The following is a 19,154-nucleotide window of genomic DNA, read 5'->3' on the forward strand; positions in this document are numbered from 1 at the left end:
AATACTTTGTGCAAGAACCACTCGCGCTCGTTTTAAAATCAAACAACACTAATTTGCACTGAGCACTTTATGCGAGCACCACTCGCGCTCGTTTCAAATTCAAGCAACACCAAGTCGCACTGAATACTTTGTGCAAAAACCACTCGCGCTCCTTTTAAAATCAAGCAATACTAATTCGCATTGACCACTTTATGAGAGCACCATTCGCGCTCGTTTCAAAAATTCAAGCAACACCAAGTCACACCGAATACTATTTGCTAAAACCACTCGCGCTCGTTTTTAAATCAAGCAACATTATTCGCATTGACCACTTTATGAGAGCACCATTCCTTTATGAGAGCACCAACACTTTATGCAAGAACAACTCGCGCTCGTCTTAAAATCAAACAACACTAATTTGCACTGAGCAGTTTATGCGAGCACCACTCGCGCTCGTTCCAAATTCAAGCAACACCAAGTTGCACTGAATACTTTGTGCAAAAACCACTCGCGCTCCTTTTAAAATCAAGCAATACTAATTCGCATTGACCACTTTATGAGAGCACCATTCCCTCTCGTTTCAAAAATTCAAGCAACACCAAGTCACACCGAATACTATTTGCTAAAACCACTCGCGCTCGTTTTTAAATCAAGCAACATTATTCGCATTGACCACTTTATGAGAGCACCATTCCTTTATGAGAGCACCAACACTTTATGCAAGAACAACTCGCGCTCGTCTTAAAATCAAACAACACTAATTTGCACTGAGCAGTTTATGCGAGCACCACTCGCGCTCGTTCCAAATTCAAGCAACACCAAGTCGCACTGAATACTTTGTGCAAAAACCACTCGCGCTCCTTTTAAAATCAAGCAATACTAATTCGCATTGACCACTTTATGAGAGCACCATTCGCGCTCGTTTCAAAAATTCAAGCAACACCAAGTCACACCGAATACTATTTGCTAAAACCACTCGCGCTCGTTTTAAAATCAAGCAACATTATTCGCATTGACCACTTTATGAGCGCACCATTCCTTTATGAGAGCACCAACACTTTATGCAAGAACAACTCGCGCTCGTCTTAAAATCAAGTAACACTAATTTGCACTGAGTACTTTATGCGAGCACCACTCCCGCTCGTTTCAAATTCAAGCAACACCAAGTCGCACTGAATACTTTGTGCAAAAACCACTCGCGCTCGTTTTAAAATCAAGTATCAATAATTTGCACTGAGCAGTTTATGCGAGCACCACTCGCGCTCGTTCCAAATTCAAGCAACACCAAGTCGCAATGAATAGTTTGTGCAAGAACCACTCGAGCTCGTTTAAAAATCAAGCAACACTAATTCGCATTGAGCACTTTATGCGAGCACCATTCGCGCTCGTTTCAAATACAAGCAACACCAAGTCGCACTGAATACTTTATGCGAGCACCACTCGCGCTCGTTCCAAATTCAAGCAACACCAAGTCGCACTGAATACTTTGTGCAAAAACCACTCGCGCTCGTTTTAAAATCAAGCAACACTAATTCGCACTCATTACAAAATCAAGTAACACTGATTCATACTGAGCACTTTATCCAAACACCACTCGCTCTCGTTTCAAATACAAGCAACACCAAGTCGCACTGAATACTTTATGCAAGAACCACTCGAGCTCGTTTTGAAATACATGCAACATTATTCACATTGACCACTTTATGCCAGCACCACTCGCGCTCATTTCAAAATCAAGCAACATTATTTCGCACTGAGCACTTTATGCGAGCACCATTCGCGCTCGTTTCAAAAATTCGAGCAACACCAATTCACACTGAATACTTTATGAAGAACCACTCGCGCTCGTTTTAAAATCAAGTAACACTAATTTGCACTGAGCAGTTTATGCGAGCACCACTCGCGCTCGTTTCAAATTCATGCAACACCAAGTCGCACTGAATACTTTGTGCAAGAACCACTCGTGCTCGTTTCAAAATCAAGCAACACTAATTCGGATTGCGCACTTCATGCAAATGCACTTCATTTCAAAATCAAGCAACTCGCGCTCATAAGCCATACATTTATACATACATACCATGCTTATATTTACAGACAATGTCAAGGAGTACAGAGCATCGCAGAGCTGGAAGGGAGTTTTTACGCCTTACCAATTCAATGGACATTATGGGCCCAGCTCTGAATCAATCAATAAACAGTTTTGGAATAACAAATGCTGCCAATGTCAATCTAGAGGCACATGACCTACCATCATCTAATATTGATCCACAAGAGGGACACTCATCTGAATCAGTTAGGCGGCAAATTGTTAACAATGCTGACGATAGCATAGAAGAACTCAGCCAACTAGATGATAGTTTACCTGCTGAAGAATATTTGTCTGTTGATCATACAGCTATAGAAAACATGTTTCGAGAAGATGAAAATGAACAACATGAGACTGATAGTGACATAGATACGAATTCTGAAGTTATCGAAATTTCGGATATTGCGACCAAATACATATCATGGGTCTCGAAGTATAACATATCGGGAGTCGCAGCTGACGAGTTTTTGAACTATTTACGGCAGAACCATTTTCCTTTTTTACCTAAAACCATTAAAACATTAAGAAGTAAGGCTTACACCTTTGAAGCACCGATTCGTACCATGGGTGATGGAAAATTCTTCTATTTTGGCATAAAACCAATGCTTAATATGCTTTTCGACATCGCCAAAATTAATGTTCAGATGAGTCAACATTTCCGGATCGGATTCGGAATCGACGGTGTGCCCATATCAAAGAGCTCAAAAAGCGGGTTTTGGCCGATACTAGCACGAGTTGACGGATATCCAACGATTTTGCCTATAGCTGTTTTTCATGGTCGGGGTAAACCACACAGTGTTGATGATTTTTTAGAAGAGTTTTCTACGGAGCTAAAAGATATCCTTGAAAATGGGATTATACGGTGCGATGTTAAGCTAACATTTTCAATCGGGCCGCTCGTATTCGATGCACAAGCAAAATGTTTTATTCATGACATTATTGCACCGACAGGCTTTTTTGCTTGCCCAAAATGTGTATCAAAAGGTCGAAAGATTAACCATAGAATGGTGTTCCCCAACCTCATCGCAGAGCTCAGAACGGATACCTCTTTCTTGGATGTGAATGATCCAATTCATCGGGAGCCAAGATTACCACCTCTTGCCAGAATCGGTATCAACTGTATCACAGAAACAGCCATTGATTATATGCACAATAGTTGCCAAGGAGTAATGAAAGCCTTACTGAATTTTTGGATTAATACCACAGGTCAACCTTATAGTTTAAATAGAGACCAAAAGAATGAAATTAACAATCGAATACTCATAATTCGGAAGCAAATGGTGTCTGATTTTATCAGAAAACCAAGACCTTTAGAAGAACTAGCCCATTTCAAAGCTACAGAATTTCGCCAGATTCTCATCTACACCGGACCTATGCTTTTCAAGAAAGTTTTAAAATATCAGTATTATGAACACTTTATGCTGCTCAATGCTGCACATCGTATTCTGTGCCACCCGAAAGACTGTTTGAATCAAAATCAAAAAGCTGAGGACTACCTGCTACGATTTGCAAACGACTTCAAACACCTTTATGGTGAACAATATTTAGTTTACAATTTTCACGTAATAACACATATTGCAAAAGAATGTCTTCATTTCCGTAAACCCTTGGATGAGTTCTCGGCATTTGGCTACGAAAATTATCTTCAAAAATTGGTTAAAATGACGAAACGTGCTCCAAACCCGTTGGAACAAGTGCGAAACAGGCTTCAAGAACAGATACGTTTTAGACCTGAGCAATTCACGGAAGTCTACAAAAGAAACAACAAAACTGTGCGTATTCCAGGAACAGAACTGTATGACGAGATTTATACAGAGAATCACATTCACTTCACAACGGAAGGAAATAACAGCTATGCGTACAAGGATAGTCATGTATTTCAAATACAACAAGCTTGTAAATCACATGGTCATTTTATGCTTATATGCAAGGAAATTAAAGGATTGAGGCCGTTCCACGTTTACCAAGATTCCAATGATTTTGGACTGTTATATTGTACTAGACTTGAATATGCAAACAATGTTATACAACTGATTGCTTCCGAGTGCAGTAAAGTCCTGCGACTAGTAATAAACGATGTGTTCTTTTTCGCGATAGTTTTACACAGTGAATAATGGCAGAGCACGTAGCAGAATATATTGACGACGACTATACAATGGAAAACAATTCTAAAAGCTGCTTGAAAAGAACAAAAAAAATGAAAAGAATTAAAACAGAAACTCCGTATACTGACAATTTGTACAAATTGACATCTAATGATTTCGAAGGTATGTTTTTTTATATTAATATAAACAAATAGTAAATTGCTTTATTTATTTTTTCCCAGATGCCACCAATAATGCTACACACAAAAAAATATCGTTGGTAAAATTAAAAGAAACGTTGGTAAAATTAAGAAAATCAGTTAGTGATTTTCAGTAGAAAGTATAGGACTGTTGAATATACAAGTGGAAAAATGTCAATTCTGTGAGAAGTTTGGCAAGAGACATCTTTTCAAAATAACATTTTCCTCTCAAAACTAAATATGAATTTGCTTTTCAAAATAACATTATCTTCTTAAACTGACTATGTATTTTTCATTAGAATTAACTGGTGATGTTTTCAAAACAACTGTTGTGAGTTTTCATTTTTAATAAAGTACGCTAAAATAAATGTTTAAATATTTATTTGAAAAAGGCAAGAAAATTATTTGTTGTGTCTTTAAGCTCGTCTTCAAGTTCATGCTGTTTTTGGAACAGTACGCAGCTCTAGAATCCTAATTATACCAGCATAAAGCTTTCACGGCCGCTACCATTACTGTGCTAGTTGTATGGTCCGTCCGTCTCCTTTGCAATAGTTATGCGTGTAATAGGCAATTGTCCCTCGGCGGTCGCATCAGCCACTGGTTGGCCAGTACTAGTCGACGACAAATTCGTTGGTGCTATCAATGTGGTCGGGCTTGACATGTTCAGCAGGTGCGGGCTCAGCTTGTTTATCCAGTCCCGCTCGTTGTCTCGAATCGTCCTCTTGGTAAGCTTGGTTCATCGACACGGGTCACCTTCTAGGGAAACTAATGATTCTATAGCCTTTTCTCAGCTCTGTTTTCCACCCGGATGTCAAACTTGTCACGGCAAACTTTCAGAAGATTTGATTTCCTCTTTCTGCAGATACTTCCCCGTTTTCCTGGGTCTTCCGTCTTGAAGGTTGGCAATGAATATTGCTTTACCTGAAAAATAATTATAATCACAAGGTTTTCGTTATAAATAATAAACTACAAATAACGAACCATCATCAGGTTGTGCTCCGCAATCCATCCGATGACCGTCCCGCTAGCTGGAATGGTGAGAGAAAACGTCGACCCGTGCTGGATGGCGGCGGTAGGCGGCCTTTGATGATTGGTAGGACTATCCTTTCGCCGGTTCTTAGCGCCTGGGCCTTAGAAGCAAGCTGAGAAGACAGGATCCGGAGAAATGAAGCCATTTACACTACTCGCACAACACGCGCTTTCACTATAGATAGTAGAATCTATAGATGAGCGAAAGCATGGCTGAGTCGATTTTTTTGCCCGTGCACACGCGCATATGACGTCACAGCCCTTAACGTTTCCATTGAAATCGTGACGTCATGCTCGTTTGGAGACACGTTTGACAGTTCGTTTGGAGACAGAGGATTTATCTTCGCTCATCTATATATTCCACTATCTATAGCTTTCACTCGTTTCATTATTTTTGTTTTATGATGCAACTCACTGACAGAAAGTCGTGGGCAGCCAGTTAAATTACTTCTCGTTTCAGTGCTGCCAAAAATTAAAAATGTTAAGGTTCGTTTAATAGTTTAGCAAATTTTATTCTAAAAGTTTTGACTGTAAAAATCAGAATTTCAAACTGAAAAAAAACTTTCAAATCAATCAATTTAGCTTTTGATTTGAATGTTTTGACTCTTAAAAATACCAAAATTTCCAAATTGTTGGAATAAAATTAGAAAATGTTGGAATCCCAACTTTTTTTTTCTCTGTGTAACGAAATGTTAATGATTGAAATGGTTGAAGGTAAGATTATTTTCATTCAATAGTGCTGTCCAATGAGAGCTTGAAGTAGCTCGAACTTTCTCCCTTTCCTGCTCTTGCCCATTTGCTAACAAAAAAGAACGAGCAGGACGGGAACCACTTCGAGCTACTTCGAGCTACTCATTGGACAGCACTTATATCATAATTGCCAAAACCTTGAGACAATTTAGGTACGTCCCCAAGTAACCATGGAGCTACCTTCTTCTTCTTCTTCATAGGCATTACATCTCCCATCGGGACATTGCCGCCTCGCAGCTTAGTGTTCATTAAGCACTTCCACAGTTGTTAACTGCGAGGTTTCTAAGCCAAGTTACCATTTCTAAATTCGTATATCATGAGGCTAACACGATGATACGTTTATACCCAGGGAAATAGGTGTTATTGTACCGTGCACGCACCATACTTTGCGCAGTTAAGGAAATTCAAAATTTAATCAACTCGTACAACTTACAGAAAGTAGCTATCCGCCTGAAATAGTTTTCATGCTGTAGTATTATTATCATATTATTGTTTGAGAACTAAATTTGGTACAAAAATATAAAATAAATAGTAAATTGAACTTTAAAGCAGACCCCTTATTATATGCCTAACTTTGCGCACAGAACTTGGAAAATTTCTAACAGGAAGCAAGCGTCTATCATACAATTTTTCATCAAAATTTTATTTTTTCAACTAATACTACTATTACAAATGATGTTCATTTCATTTGTAGGCATATAGCAGCATATTTGAGAAAATGAGGACGCCCGGCTTTATTTTGTTATGATTTGACAAATTTGGTATGTTTTCACGTCTGTTGGTGTATGTACAGCCTCATTTATGTACATTGAACACAGCTAACAAAAGTTCTTTTTGGCGCAAACCCTTCTCCGATGAGGTATATCATAAATGTTGAAAATATCTAAAAAATACGAATTGTGCGCAAAATTAGGTACACTATATTGAAAAATGGTTCCTAACATTGCGCATAATATATTTTAACGAAAAGTATAAGTATCAAACCAAATTCTCATTAGATGGCTTCAACAATATTATAATTATTGGATCTATGTGTAATCAGTTGTCAACTCCAGGGGCTTTGTTGTTTTTGTTGGGAGTGTTTGTTGTTGGGAGTTGACGATTGAGGGTGAAGATGATCACAGAGATCAGTGATAATGTTTGCACGATAGGCAATGCGGTGTTGAACTTAATTTTAAGATCGAAAAAAAAACCTAAATAAATTAAAAAAAAATTAGGCAATGAACCCATGAGATTTCATCAGTTTATTCTTTATTAACTTACAGAATCAACTTCGTACCAACATATCGCGTACACCGATGTCGAGGAGTTAGTAGATGAACCAGTGGACGAACTAGTCGACGAACCAGTCGACGAACCAGTCGACAAACCAACAAATACTCTAATAGATGACATTGATGCCGGTTCACAGCTGATTGGTGATGCAACAGTTTTGGTAGAAGGTAACCGCAATTTGATTTACATATCACCTTTCACCTTAATTTTTTTACACAATAGTATTGTCGTCTCTTTATTTCTTACCGGAATTTCACTGAACAAAATAGGCGGAAATACATAACTACTCACTAGTGAGTAAAATCAAAATGAGCATGTTGAATCAAAATTAAAATGGTAGAGGACAAACTAATAATAATTAATATTTTGCATAAAAAATCAGCTATGTAATGTTAAGTTTAGACAAGGCAAGTCAGAGCAAGCAAGTCACATGAATTGAACGAGGAAACATTCGTTCAACTCATTGGAAATAAAAGTTGAACTTTAGCTTCTCCTTAAATATCGGGACTACTTAACGATTCGAGCGTAATTTGTTTTATTAACATAAATTGTTTCCCTAGAGAGCAAGCGTTTTTTTTTCAAAACTATCTGATAGAGGAAGATTTATTCAGTTCTTGACTCCGTCAGATACATACCGTGGTTTTCTCAGGAAGTACTCTGCCGTGAATTGCATATTTGTCCCATATGAATAGGAAACCCAGCAAAGATGGCACAAATATGCGATTCACGGTAGTACTGGTCTCCGTAGAAATTCCAATGTTTGTTTACTAAATCGTTATGGCCCAAATCGCAAAATAGTCCCGATATATTTTGATGTTATTGAAATATATACATTAGTTAACCCAACCAGGAAAAATATAAGAACTGCTCATTGCATTGAATTTTCTATTTCATATGTTTAATAATCGTTATAAAAATAATTATTTCATTTTGAATATTTTTAGGTGAATCAGTTACTCAATTACTACATAAAATTGGTATGTTTCGTATTTCTGAATAATTGTGATAAATTGTAATTCTACTAGTATTGTACTGGGTACTGCGGATAGAGCCGCTTTTCTGCGCTCAAGCGAGCAGAGGGATATTTTGAAATCACTCCCATAAACAAAATTATTTTGCAGTTACTTGGCTGTCAAACATTTCCCGCTCTTCGAATTTCTTTTTCCACGCTGCATGAGAGCGCACAAATGCGCTAGACTCTACATGACTTTACGATTGTTTACATACATTCATGCTCCAATCAGCTGATGAATCTCGTGAAATTTCGTAACGAGTGATTTTTAGTTGCATTCCCACTAATTTTCCACTCGAAATATAATGTGAGAATATTTGTTACAAAGAATACAAAACTCAAACAAAGTTTATTTTTATTTTTTCCCAAAATAATAACAATACTTCTCAATATTAGATCAGAAACGAACATAACCACAATCTTCAATGTTTGGCTCCGGCACAATAGAAAATTTTGGCTTCAGTTTGACAACCAAATCGATTCTATCCGCACCACCCAGGTATTGTACGCTGAATAAGGTGGCATGAATTCCTTTCTTTCTGACATTCAAGATGTAGATCGATGCGCGAACTTTGCTATCTCTTTCCTACTTAATAAAAATTATCACACAACCTGAGATGAGATAAGACATTTCACTGTCCCTTTTTGAAACTATTTCAATGTCAAAAAAGGCCAGTTTTGATTGGGACGCCGGCAAGCGCCTAGCCTGCGGTATTTTTTTTTCTTTATTAGGGTAATTTTTTAATATCAATTTTTAGTTCATCACCACTAGCTTGCGGTAGCTCCTGTGTATTCAGCAGCAAAAAAAGTTTATGGGTTAAAGATAAGCTTCACTCAGAAAGATGCCAAACCTGAAATAACATACAAAATTAAAAATAATTTCATGTTCGGAAAGATTATACTAAGCTAGTTTTAAAAAGTAATCTATCTACGATTAAAACGATATGATGATGTATGATCTGCACATAAACAACCTAGGGTCCACCAGGAGAAACACAGATAGTATAGATGTTTTCAGTCATATGGCACCAAGACCCAACATGTTTCAGACAGCAGAACATAGTGAACCGCGAAGCGACAATATTTATCTTGTGACTTAAATTTATTTGTAATGTAGATGTAGTTTTTGTTAAATATTATAAATTTGTCACTATCATAAGCGCAAAACAAGTAAAATAATGGAATAATCAACTGCCGAAAATATTACAGATGGCATTTTTATTGGTCCATTGTTTAATTTTGTTTAGTAGTAATGTAGAAATCTCTTTTCCATTTACTTCTACTATAATAGTCTCTAGTTAGTCTTGCGAGCAAAGGCGTAGGATTGCCAGTCCGGAGATGGTGAGTTCGATTCTCGGTTTGGTCTAGGATGTTTTCGGGTAAGAAACATTCTCGACTCCCTGAGCATAGTGTATCCATTGTACTTGTCACACAAGATACATTCAATGGCGGGCATAGAAAAGCTTTCAATTAATTTCAATTTCAATTAATGACTGAAGAAATGCTAATTGAATAGAAGTTGAAGAGCTAGGCCAGAAGAAGAAGGCCATAGAAGAAGAAGATAATAGTGGAAGTAAATGGAATAGTGAAGTCTTTTAACTCTGTAACATTTCCTCTAAGATGCTGAATAACAATTAATCAATGTAGAAATATTATTTAGTACTGCTCAATACAGACGTATGGCCGAGCATATGGTATTTGTACCATGGACAATGATAAAGTATGACACTCAATTCAACTGTCATAAGGCGAGCTTAGTACAATTCCAATAAATTCCACCACGTTGTAACTTACAGGTACGTATTTCGACCTCAACAGTAAAACCTGTGGTAAAACCATCTTCAGTGTCTCGTACTTGATTCGATTTAATCTAATCAAGTACGAGATGCCAAAGACGACCTTATTTTTGAGGTCTAAATACATACCTGTAGAAACGATGGAATGAATGTGATGGAATTAAATGGAATAGTAGGTACCAAACTTGTCTCATGACAGGTTAAGACATTCCACTAAAAGAGCGTAATAATTTTCACTCAATTCAAGATTTTGTACCGTTTGTACCATGGTATAAATACCACCATTGTGTCATTAGTGTAATGAATGTATTTTATGTCTTCTATTTCAACTTGTTTTGATAAACTGTAGCCTATACAAATTCATTGACATCAATACTTTTGCTAACAGCTCTTCGTATGGAAGCTTTATTCCGACACCAACGTAAGCTAAACAATCACCTGGAAACCATAGATAAAAGGCTGAATAAAATTGAAACACATCTTGCCGCAATGCGGTCAAGTGAGTATGGAAGTAAAGCCAAAGCAAAGTTGGCGTGGCCGATTGGCTCTATGGACAGACTTAAAAACCTAGAAGAAAGGTTGCGCACTGGAGAAGCTGGCATAGAAAACAGCCTTAAAATGTTGTTCGCTAGAGCGAGGCAAACGTCGTTGGAGATTTTCGTAACTGACAACTTAAAACAAATGCTGGGTAGTAGTGGCCGATGGACCTGGACTGGACTACCACCGAATAGTCTCAAAACCGGCGCACAGCAGCACTCATCTAATAAGGCGAGCGAGTTGCTATGTGTGCAGGTTTTAATAGGTAATACATAATATATCATTTACAAAAGAAGTTCATTTCAAGTCCAATTCATCCATGGAAATGTGGAGTTCTAGTTACTTTTTTTATTAATTTGTGAAATTTAACTGGATTATATACTGCCTCGATTTGCATAAGAGTTCTATGTAAATTTTTGATGGTTTTGGTTTTCTTCCACAAATAAGCTAAAAAAGGGCCGCTTGTTTAACCTTTTTTCCTTTTTTCAACCGATTTACGTAATTTTTGGTAGTTTGGTAAAACTCGCCGAGATTTTTCCGCTAGGAGTTTGCTTGAAAAATCTTGAAAATAAACGCTACAGTCTAATTTTATTGAAAAACTTACGTTGTCTGTGCTCTGGGATCAACATCCAAAATGAAATTGTTATAAATTTTTGGTTGTTCGGTGAATTCCGGATTTTTTGGGCTGTTTCGAAAGATAATTTAATCATCTTTTAGAACGCTCATAGTTGGGTGGGTACCTCGCGAGGAGGGGTTTTCGTAAAAAAAGGGGATGAATACAGTGATTTTTTATGATTTTTTTGCTTTTATCTGAAAATCCTACCTTTGGAATACCCTATCGCAACATTCATGTTTGCCAAAATACTACGCCTCAAAATACATCAAATCTTACATGCAACAATATACTCAAATATAACTGCTCGTTAGCGCTGCCTTTTGGATAAAGTACTCATTATACTGAGCACCGCTTTGTAGCCCTGGACATCCTGAACAACTTTGCCGAACACAACTTGAGTGTAGGTATTGTAGATTCAGTTGAAAACCGAACTGAGCTCTCGCGACAATTGCATTTTCTCCCATTTCCAAATGTCGCAACTGCATCGCGAGTGGTGCGCATGATGGCGCACGGCTATGACATACATGCGCACCACTCGCGATGCAGTTGCGACATCCGGAAACGGGAGAAAATGCGATTGTCGCGAGAGTTCAGTTCGGTTTTCAACTGGATCTACAATACGAAGGATCTCAAGCTAGATCCATATTTCACACATATAAGAATATTGCAAACACACTAGCGCCACTTAGTTGTAAAATTCCTAATTCCTTCTCCAATCACATGGCAGTTCATTCCCACTAGACGATCGTTGCTAAAGACATCATCTTTTTAAGTTCCAAATTTGTTCGATAAAAATATTTACAATGTACAATATTCCATATATCGGAGTATCTTGAATATGTAGTCTGAAATGATGGTTTCATACATACCACCACCTAGCGGCCAAATTCTTATCTAATTAATGCCTCATATCAAAGCACACGCCTTCCTGCATAACCTTTTTGAAAAAGTGCAGTTCAAAATGGGTAGGATTTTCAGATAAAAGCAAAATAAGCATAAAAAATCACTGTTTTCGTCCCCTTTTTACGAAAACCTCTCCCCGCGAGGTACCCGCCCACCTATGGTCGATCTTAGGTAACGCTCTAAAAGATGATTAAATTATCTTTCGAAACAGCCCAAGAAATTCGGAATTGACCGAACAATCAAAAAGTTATAACAATTTTAATTTGGGGTCAATATGACCCTAGAGCACAGACAACGTAAGTTTTTTTCAGCACAGACAGAAGGTTAATTAAAACCCGTTAACAATCACATCCCACATGTTGATACACTTTTACACAAAGAATAAACTTAATTATGATCCTTTTAATATTTATCTCCATTACAACGTATACAAATACAGTATATTATATCAAATTTTCAGAATGATTTGTAAGTTGAAAAATTCAACTCAAGTTGGAGAAAACAGACATGTGACGCTTATGCGAATAGAGGCAGTTTAGGTTTTATTAGCAAGGCTGGATCAATAATTAATAATAATTATTAGTTATTAATCCAACCTCTTCAGGTCTTAAGACATTTCACGAGACAGTTTCGATCAGCTGATCCTATCCTTTACGTGCGCGTGCAAGAGAAAGATGATTAAGGCTTTGGTCCGATTCGCGAATTAAAATCAAATTCAACTTAAAAGTGACAGTTCAGAAATTATGTAATCCCCCGCTCATAAGAATGGCTGGTGCTACCCAGCAAGAACAACAAAACATCTATCAAAAATGATTCAACATCTGTCAAAAGTAAGCTTGCTCTGCGGGCAGGGTTATTTGGAAATTATTGAACTGTCATTTTTAAGTTTAATTTGATTTTAATTCGCGAATCGGACCAAAGCCTAAACGTCAGATAGCCTTATGGCTGTGTAGTGAAACGTAAAAATTACGTAGGAAGTTTCCAGTAACATACTGTAAATTCGCTATTCTTACTTGCCCGGAGTACCTTAACGGAATAACATATTTCAAAAATATATTTGAACATCTGTTTTCCGTTTATAGCACAGCTGAAAAAAACCCAGATGAAAAATCTAAATTTTTTTTTCGTTTCTAGATTATTGTGAGGAACTATTTAACGATAGTAGTTCGAAAATTATCGGAGAAATAAAACACGCCTTTAAAAAAATTAATGAGGCCCGAAAGAAAAAAGAACAGAGGAACAAAGGTAATTCAATTTTGTTTGGCATACATTTCATAATTTATATTTACCTTAATCTTCTTTGCAGATTCCCTTCGACGCTCTGAAAATTAAATTCAACTTTTAATTCTCCTTGTCTTTATGTTGAATTAAGATTTTTTTTATTCATTCGGATTTATAGAGGATCAGAAATAACCATTACCATTTTTAAATCTAAATCATTTTTTGGAAGTTCAAAATTAACTCCCGCCGAAGGAAGGATCAACCGTTCCCCACCGACGCAAACCATCTTCTTCCGGTAATTCCGGACGAATTTAAAGATTACCCATACTATCTAAAACAACGTATAGACATTATCCGTCACAGTTCTTTTTCGGTTCGATCGCCGGTTATCAGCTATGTTCGTTTTACACTACAATCTCAATTTCGGTGCTGAATTGGACAGTTACTCGATCCCAAGGGTGCATCTTATAAAATCAACCTTTGTCAACGTCTTCATATTTGCAAAATAATGTCCACACGTCGTCGGAAGCCGGAGGCGACATTCGTACTAATTCATCGTAACAGTCGTCACTCGCATCGCACCAGCAGTAATTAGGAGTAGTGCCACACGAGTTGTTGCAGCAATGAATAAGCAGCAAAATCAGAGTCACCCGTTTAGTCAATTGGCTTTGGCTTCCAAAAAAGATCGGAATTTTACAAGTCACTCTTTGCGGCTGAGGAATGCCAACTGGCATTGGAATGGCAATATTTAGTAAGTATAGATTCTACTCTTTTTACATAGATAAAAGAAATTTTAGTTACAAGATAAAGGTTGTCGCTTCGGTTCCCTTTGTTCTGCTGTCCGATGGATTTTTCCTACATTGACTTCATTTGGACAGCGACGAAAGCGACAATCTTTATTTTGTAACTAAAATATCTTTTGAATAAAAACATTATAGTCAGCGTTTCGATTTTCTCGCAAAAAGTGGCAGTTGACAGGGGGCTTGGCCTATCTGATTGCCAATTGCATCGAAAGTGGTTCAAACCAGAAACCAGGCAAGTAGGCACCTTGGCCAAGGACACGTAAATGACAGTATTTACTAGGTGAATTAATATGAGTTTTTGTCTCGGATGATATGTTCAGAATGTTTAGGCCAAATTAAATTATTTGAACAAAATTGGGTGGAGAAAATTAAACGTCATCGAAATAAAACCAAAGCCGTCATTTTTTCTAAATAGGGGCAGTAGGGGCAATATGAACATACGGGGCAATATGAGCCACCCTCATTTTGAGCTTATTGACAAGTTTTATCATGTAAAAGTTATATGATCTTTAAGAGGATGCTCCACATATGCATCAACGTGAAAACCGCATTAAAATTCAATTCAAACATGAAAATACACTTGAAAATGCAAATTTTCGATGCATATGCAAAATTATTATAAGATTTCAATTTTATAAATAAGGTTTTGACACAAAACTGATAAAAATACAGGTCAAAAATACACCACAATCAAAAGATATATTAAAATTGAATATTGTGCACACATGTTTATATTGATACAAATCAGAATTTATCATAAAACTTTTTTTTCCCAAAACCAGTCTCTATGGGGCAATATGGGCATACCTGCATATAACAAGATATCTGACCTCAAAATGCGAACAAGTTCAAATTTCAGTAGTCAAATACAAGAATATTATCATATATGTAAGATTCATTACGGAAAAATTACAACAGCGCATTACTGCGATAGAAACAGAAAAAATGACCATTGACCAATTGAAATGTGGCTGTTCAAACGGTGAAGAGTGGCAAATCAGTTCAGCCCGCTGTTGTGCAGTTTTTTCATTTTATTTGGTATGGAATACTCACAACTGTTGTAGGAATATTATATTCTTCCATATTACGATACTTTTTTCGCCTAAATAAAGGTTTTGGAAGGGTGGCCCATACTGCCCCAAATGGTGGCTCATATTGCCCCGTATAGTCGGGAACACACATTGAAATCAATACATTTTCAAAAGTGCATTCCAACAATTTCCAAACGCATTTTTCGTCATTCATCGACATAATATGAAAGGTAACATTCTCTAGTATAAGTCAACTACATTTGAACGATGTTTTTTAGAGCTTTTCAGCCTTTTTCGGGACGATATCCTTAGGTGGCCCATATTGCCCCGATCACCCCTATCAATAGTTGTAATTTATTCAATGCCCATGATTTTCATTTTTGCAGTGTTCTGGCAAGCAAAAGATGACCAACACGGCGATCGTATTCAAAAACGAGAGACCCGGAAAGGTGGAGCAAATCAACGCATTGGATATCGACTTGAACTACAGAAATTTGTGGAAGCTACGGATTGAGAGTGTTTATGAAGAATGAGTTGCTGCACAGGTTTATTGGGTTCACGGGAGACGAACAGATAATTGCGGACTTTGTTAAGAATGTCAGAATTTCCGATTGAAAATGCTGGAGAAGGAACTGCCAACGCGAGGCTGGAATTGGGGAACGATTCACTTCAAGGGCAGTGTGCTGTCATTCGATGTGGAAAGCAGAACCAACATTGAGATTCCGCTGAGCCACGTTTCCAAGTGCAACAATGGCAAGAACGAAGTGACCGTGGAGTTCCATCGGAACGATGATGCACCGGTCAGCCTAATGCGAGATGCGCTTCCACATTCCTATGACGGAGTCGGCTGAAACGGATCCGGTCGAGGTATCCCCGGACCAGGTCATGAAGCAAGCTTCGGTCATTTCCGCCACTTGCGATGCCATTGCTACCTTCCGGGAGATTCATTGTCTTACGCCGGGTGGTCGCTACGATATTAGGGTGTTCCAGTTTCTTCCAGCTGCACGGTAAAACGATTTTAAAATTCCCACGTCACCGGTGTTGCGGTTGTTCCTGCTTCCGCACAAGGACAATCGACAGATGTTCTTTGTCATTTCGTTGGACCCACCGATCAAGCAAGGTCAAACTCAGTACCACTTTCTGGTTACGCGGTTCCAGATGGAAGAGGAAACAGGTATTGAGTTACCGTTCACGGAGGATGAGATGAAAGAAAAGTATGAGGACACACTGACACACTTGGCCGGTGTACGAAGTGCTGGTGACGGTGAAGGTGATCAACAACAGGAAGATGACGGGTTCGGGAACATTCATTGGTAAGTTTGGAATCGGATGGGATTACAAGGACTTACTCAATCCGAACTTAAGGCGAAGCGTCTTATAAGACACTTAGTTTATAGTTAGGATGTTTATCCGTGAAGTCGAAGCTCCGATGCGACATCTGGAAAAAGTTTAGAGTATGAGTGATGATGATGGAAATTCAACACGGTAAATAAAATTTAAAATGCATTTTCAAAATTCAAAACAATAATTTAAAACTATTTGGTATACTTGATTAGACTTTTAATAAGCTGCACAATAAACATAATAATATGAAAGTTACAAAATTGCATGTAAAAGTGCTTATTCAGAAGATTATTAAATTTCTACAACCAAAAGTTTATTAGTTTTTAATAATAATGTTCAACAATTTTTTGGAAGTATTTTAAATTTAATTTCCTATACTTAACCCTGCTAAATTTCAGTGATGTCACTCATGTGTGTGTGTATGCACGGCAGCTTCGAATTCGCGAATAGTATGTATGTTAGGGGCCCCATACACGCTCCGACATGTTGTACAACTTTGACTCCGCCTCCGGACATTTTGTTCGGTCGGAGTGAAGTCGGACCGTCTGTGGGCAAGTTGTACTATCCAACAGTCGTACAACTTGTCCACAAACGGTCCGACTTCACTCCGACCGAACCAAATTTCCTGGAGGCGAAGTCAAAGTTGTACAACATGTCGGAGCGTGTATCAAACCTAGAATTCGGCACCAACATTTCAAAAGGGCGAAACTGTTTCTGTAAACAATAGCTTCTCACGTCGCTGCTGGACTCGCATCCTCCTCTTTCATCAAATGGCGCTGAATTGCGTATAGGTGGGCGCAAATTAGCCCACCAGTCACATAAGAAGCTCTTATTTACAAAAGCAATTTTGCCCTTTTGAAATGTTGGTGCCGAATTAGAGATATCGCGGTTATTTCTGAAGGCGTATCAGGATACTTTTTAAAATCCAACTGGGTAGCCAAATAAAATTTGTTTTGAGTTCAATCTGGAATTTCTTCTAAAGTTTCAGGTCTTGGGAGAGATCTCTTCCGAAAAAAACGTTTTGAATGGGTGGTCCATACTGCCCCAATTGGTGGCCCATATTGCCCCGTAAAGTCGAGAATATACATTATAAACAAAACATTTTCAAAAGTGCATTCCAACAATTTTTAAACGCATTTTACATCATTCATCGACGTAATATGAAAGATAACACTCTCTAGTATAAGTCAACCACATTTGAATGGCAATTTTGATTGCCAATTGCGTTCGAAAGTGGTGCAAACCAGAAACCAGGCAAGTAGGCACCTTGGCCAAGGACACGTGAAAGATAGTATTATACTACTAGGTGAATTAATTTGAGTTTTTGTCTCGGATCATATGTTCAGAATGTTTAGGCCAAATTAAATTATTTGAACAAAATTGGGGGAAGAAAATTAACCGTCATCAAAATAAAACCAAAGCCTTAATTTTTTTCCAAATATCAATAGTTGTAATTTATTCAATACCCATGATTTTCATTTTTGCAGTGTCCCGGCAAGCAGAAGATGACCGACGCGGCCATTGTATTCAAGAACGAGAAACCCGGAAAGGTGGAGCAGATCAACGCATCGGATATCGACCTGAACTACAGAAATTTGTTGGAAGCTACGGATTGAGAGTGTTTATGAAGAATGAGTTGCTGTACAGGTTTATTATGTTCACGGGAGACGAACAGATAATTGCGGACTTTGTTAAGAATATCCGAATTTCCGATTGGACATGCTGGAGAAGGAACTGCCAACGTGAGGCTGGAATTGGGGAACGATTCACTTCAAGGGCAGTGTGCTGTCATTCGATGTGGAAAGTAGAACCAACATTGAGATTCCGCTGAGTCACGTTTCCCAGTGCAACAGTGGCAAGTACGAGGTGACCGTGGAGTTCTATCAGAACGATGATGCACCGGTCAGTCTAATGGAGATGCGCTTCCACATTCCTATGACGGAGTCGGCTGAAACGGATCCGGTCGAGGTATCCCCGGACCAGGTTATGAAGCAAGCTTCGGTCATTTCCGCCACTTGTGATACCATTGCTATCTTCCGGGAGATTCATTGTCTTACGCCGCGTGGTCGCCATGACATTAAGGTGTTCCAGTTTCCGGTAAGCTGCACGGTAAAACACACGATTTTAAAATTCCCACGTCATCGGTGTTCCGGTTGTTCCTGCTTCCGCACAAAGACAATCGACTGATGTTCTTTGTCATTTCATTGGACCCACTGATCAAGCAAGGTCAAACTCAGTACCACTTTCTGGTTACGCTGTTACATATGGAAGAGGAAACAGGTATTGAGTTACCGTTCACGGAGGATGAGATGAAAGAAAAGTATGAGGACACACTGACAAACTTGTCCGGGCCGGTGTACGAAGTGATGGTGAAGGTGAAGGTGATCAACAACAGGAAGATGACGGGTTCGGGAACATTCATTGGTAAGTTTGGAATCGGATGGGATTACAAGGACTCACTCAATCCGAACTTAAGGCGAAGCGTCTT

At 38.2% G+C, this 19,154-nt stretch overlaps 1 protein-coding gene across 9 annotated transcripts in view; it reads left to right on the forward strand.

The window, feature by feature from the left end:
• The window catches only part of LOC134205109 (FACT complex subunit Ssrp1-like), a 31,289-nt gene that overhangs the window by 6,943 nt on the left and 5,192 nt on the right, over nucleotides 1-19,154 (forward strand). For 4 of the 9 annotated variants that reach the window (XM_062680041.1, XM_062680040.1, XM_062680037.1 and 1 more), the window contains exons 2-7: nucleotides 2,074-4,332; nucleotides 4,392-4,407; nucleotides 6,061-6,092; nucleotides 7,394-7,570; nucleotides 10,600-11,013; nucleotides 18,154-19,090. In XM_062680041.1, coding sequence (XP_062536025.1) covers nucleotides 4,179-4,332; nucleotides 4,392-4,407; nucleotides 6,061-6,092; nucleotides 7,394-7,570; nucleotides 10,600-11,013; nucleotides 18,154-18,497 — 1,137 coding nt within the window. In that variant the 5' untranslated portion in view covers nucleotides 2,074-4,178 and the 3' untranslated portion in view covers nucleotides 18,498-19,090. Of the gene's footprint in view, nucleotides 1-2,073; nucleotides 4,333-4,391; nucleotides 4,408-6,060; nucleotides 6,093-7,393; nucleotides 7,571-10,599; nucleotides 11,014-13,401; nucleotides 13,513-13,573; nucleotides 14,240-15,708; nucleotides 16,636-18,153; nucleotides 19,091-19,154 lie in introns of all 9 variants that reach the window. The other 5 variants (XM_062680043.1, XM_062680044.1, XM_062680038.1 and 2 more) reach the window with 5 other exon arrangements.

This window comes from Armigeres subalbatus, chromosome 1 (genome assembly GCF_024139115.2).
Source record: "Armigeres subalbatus isolate Guangzhou_Male chromosome 1, GZ_Asu_2, whole genome shotgun sequence".
NCBI classification, from domain to species: Eukaryota; Metazoa; Arthropoda; class Insecta; order Diptera; family Culicidae; genus Armigeres; species Armigeres subalbatus.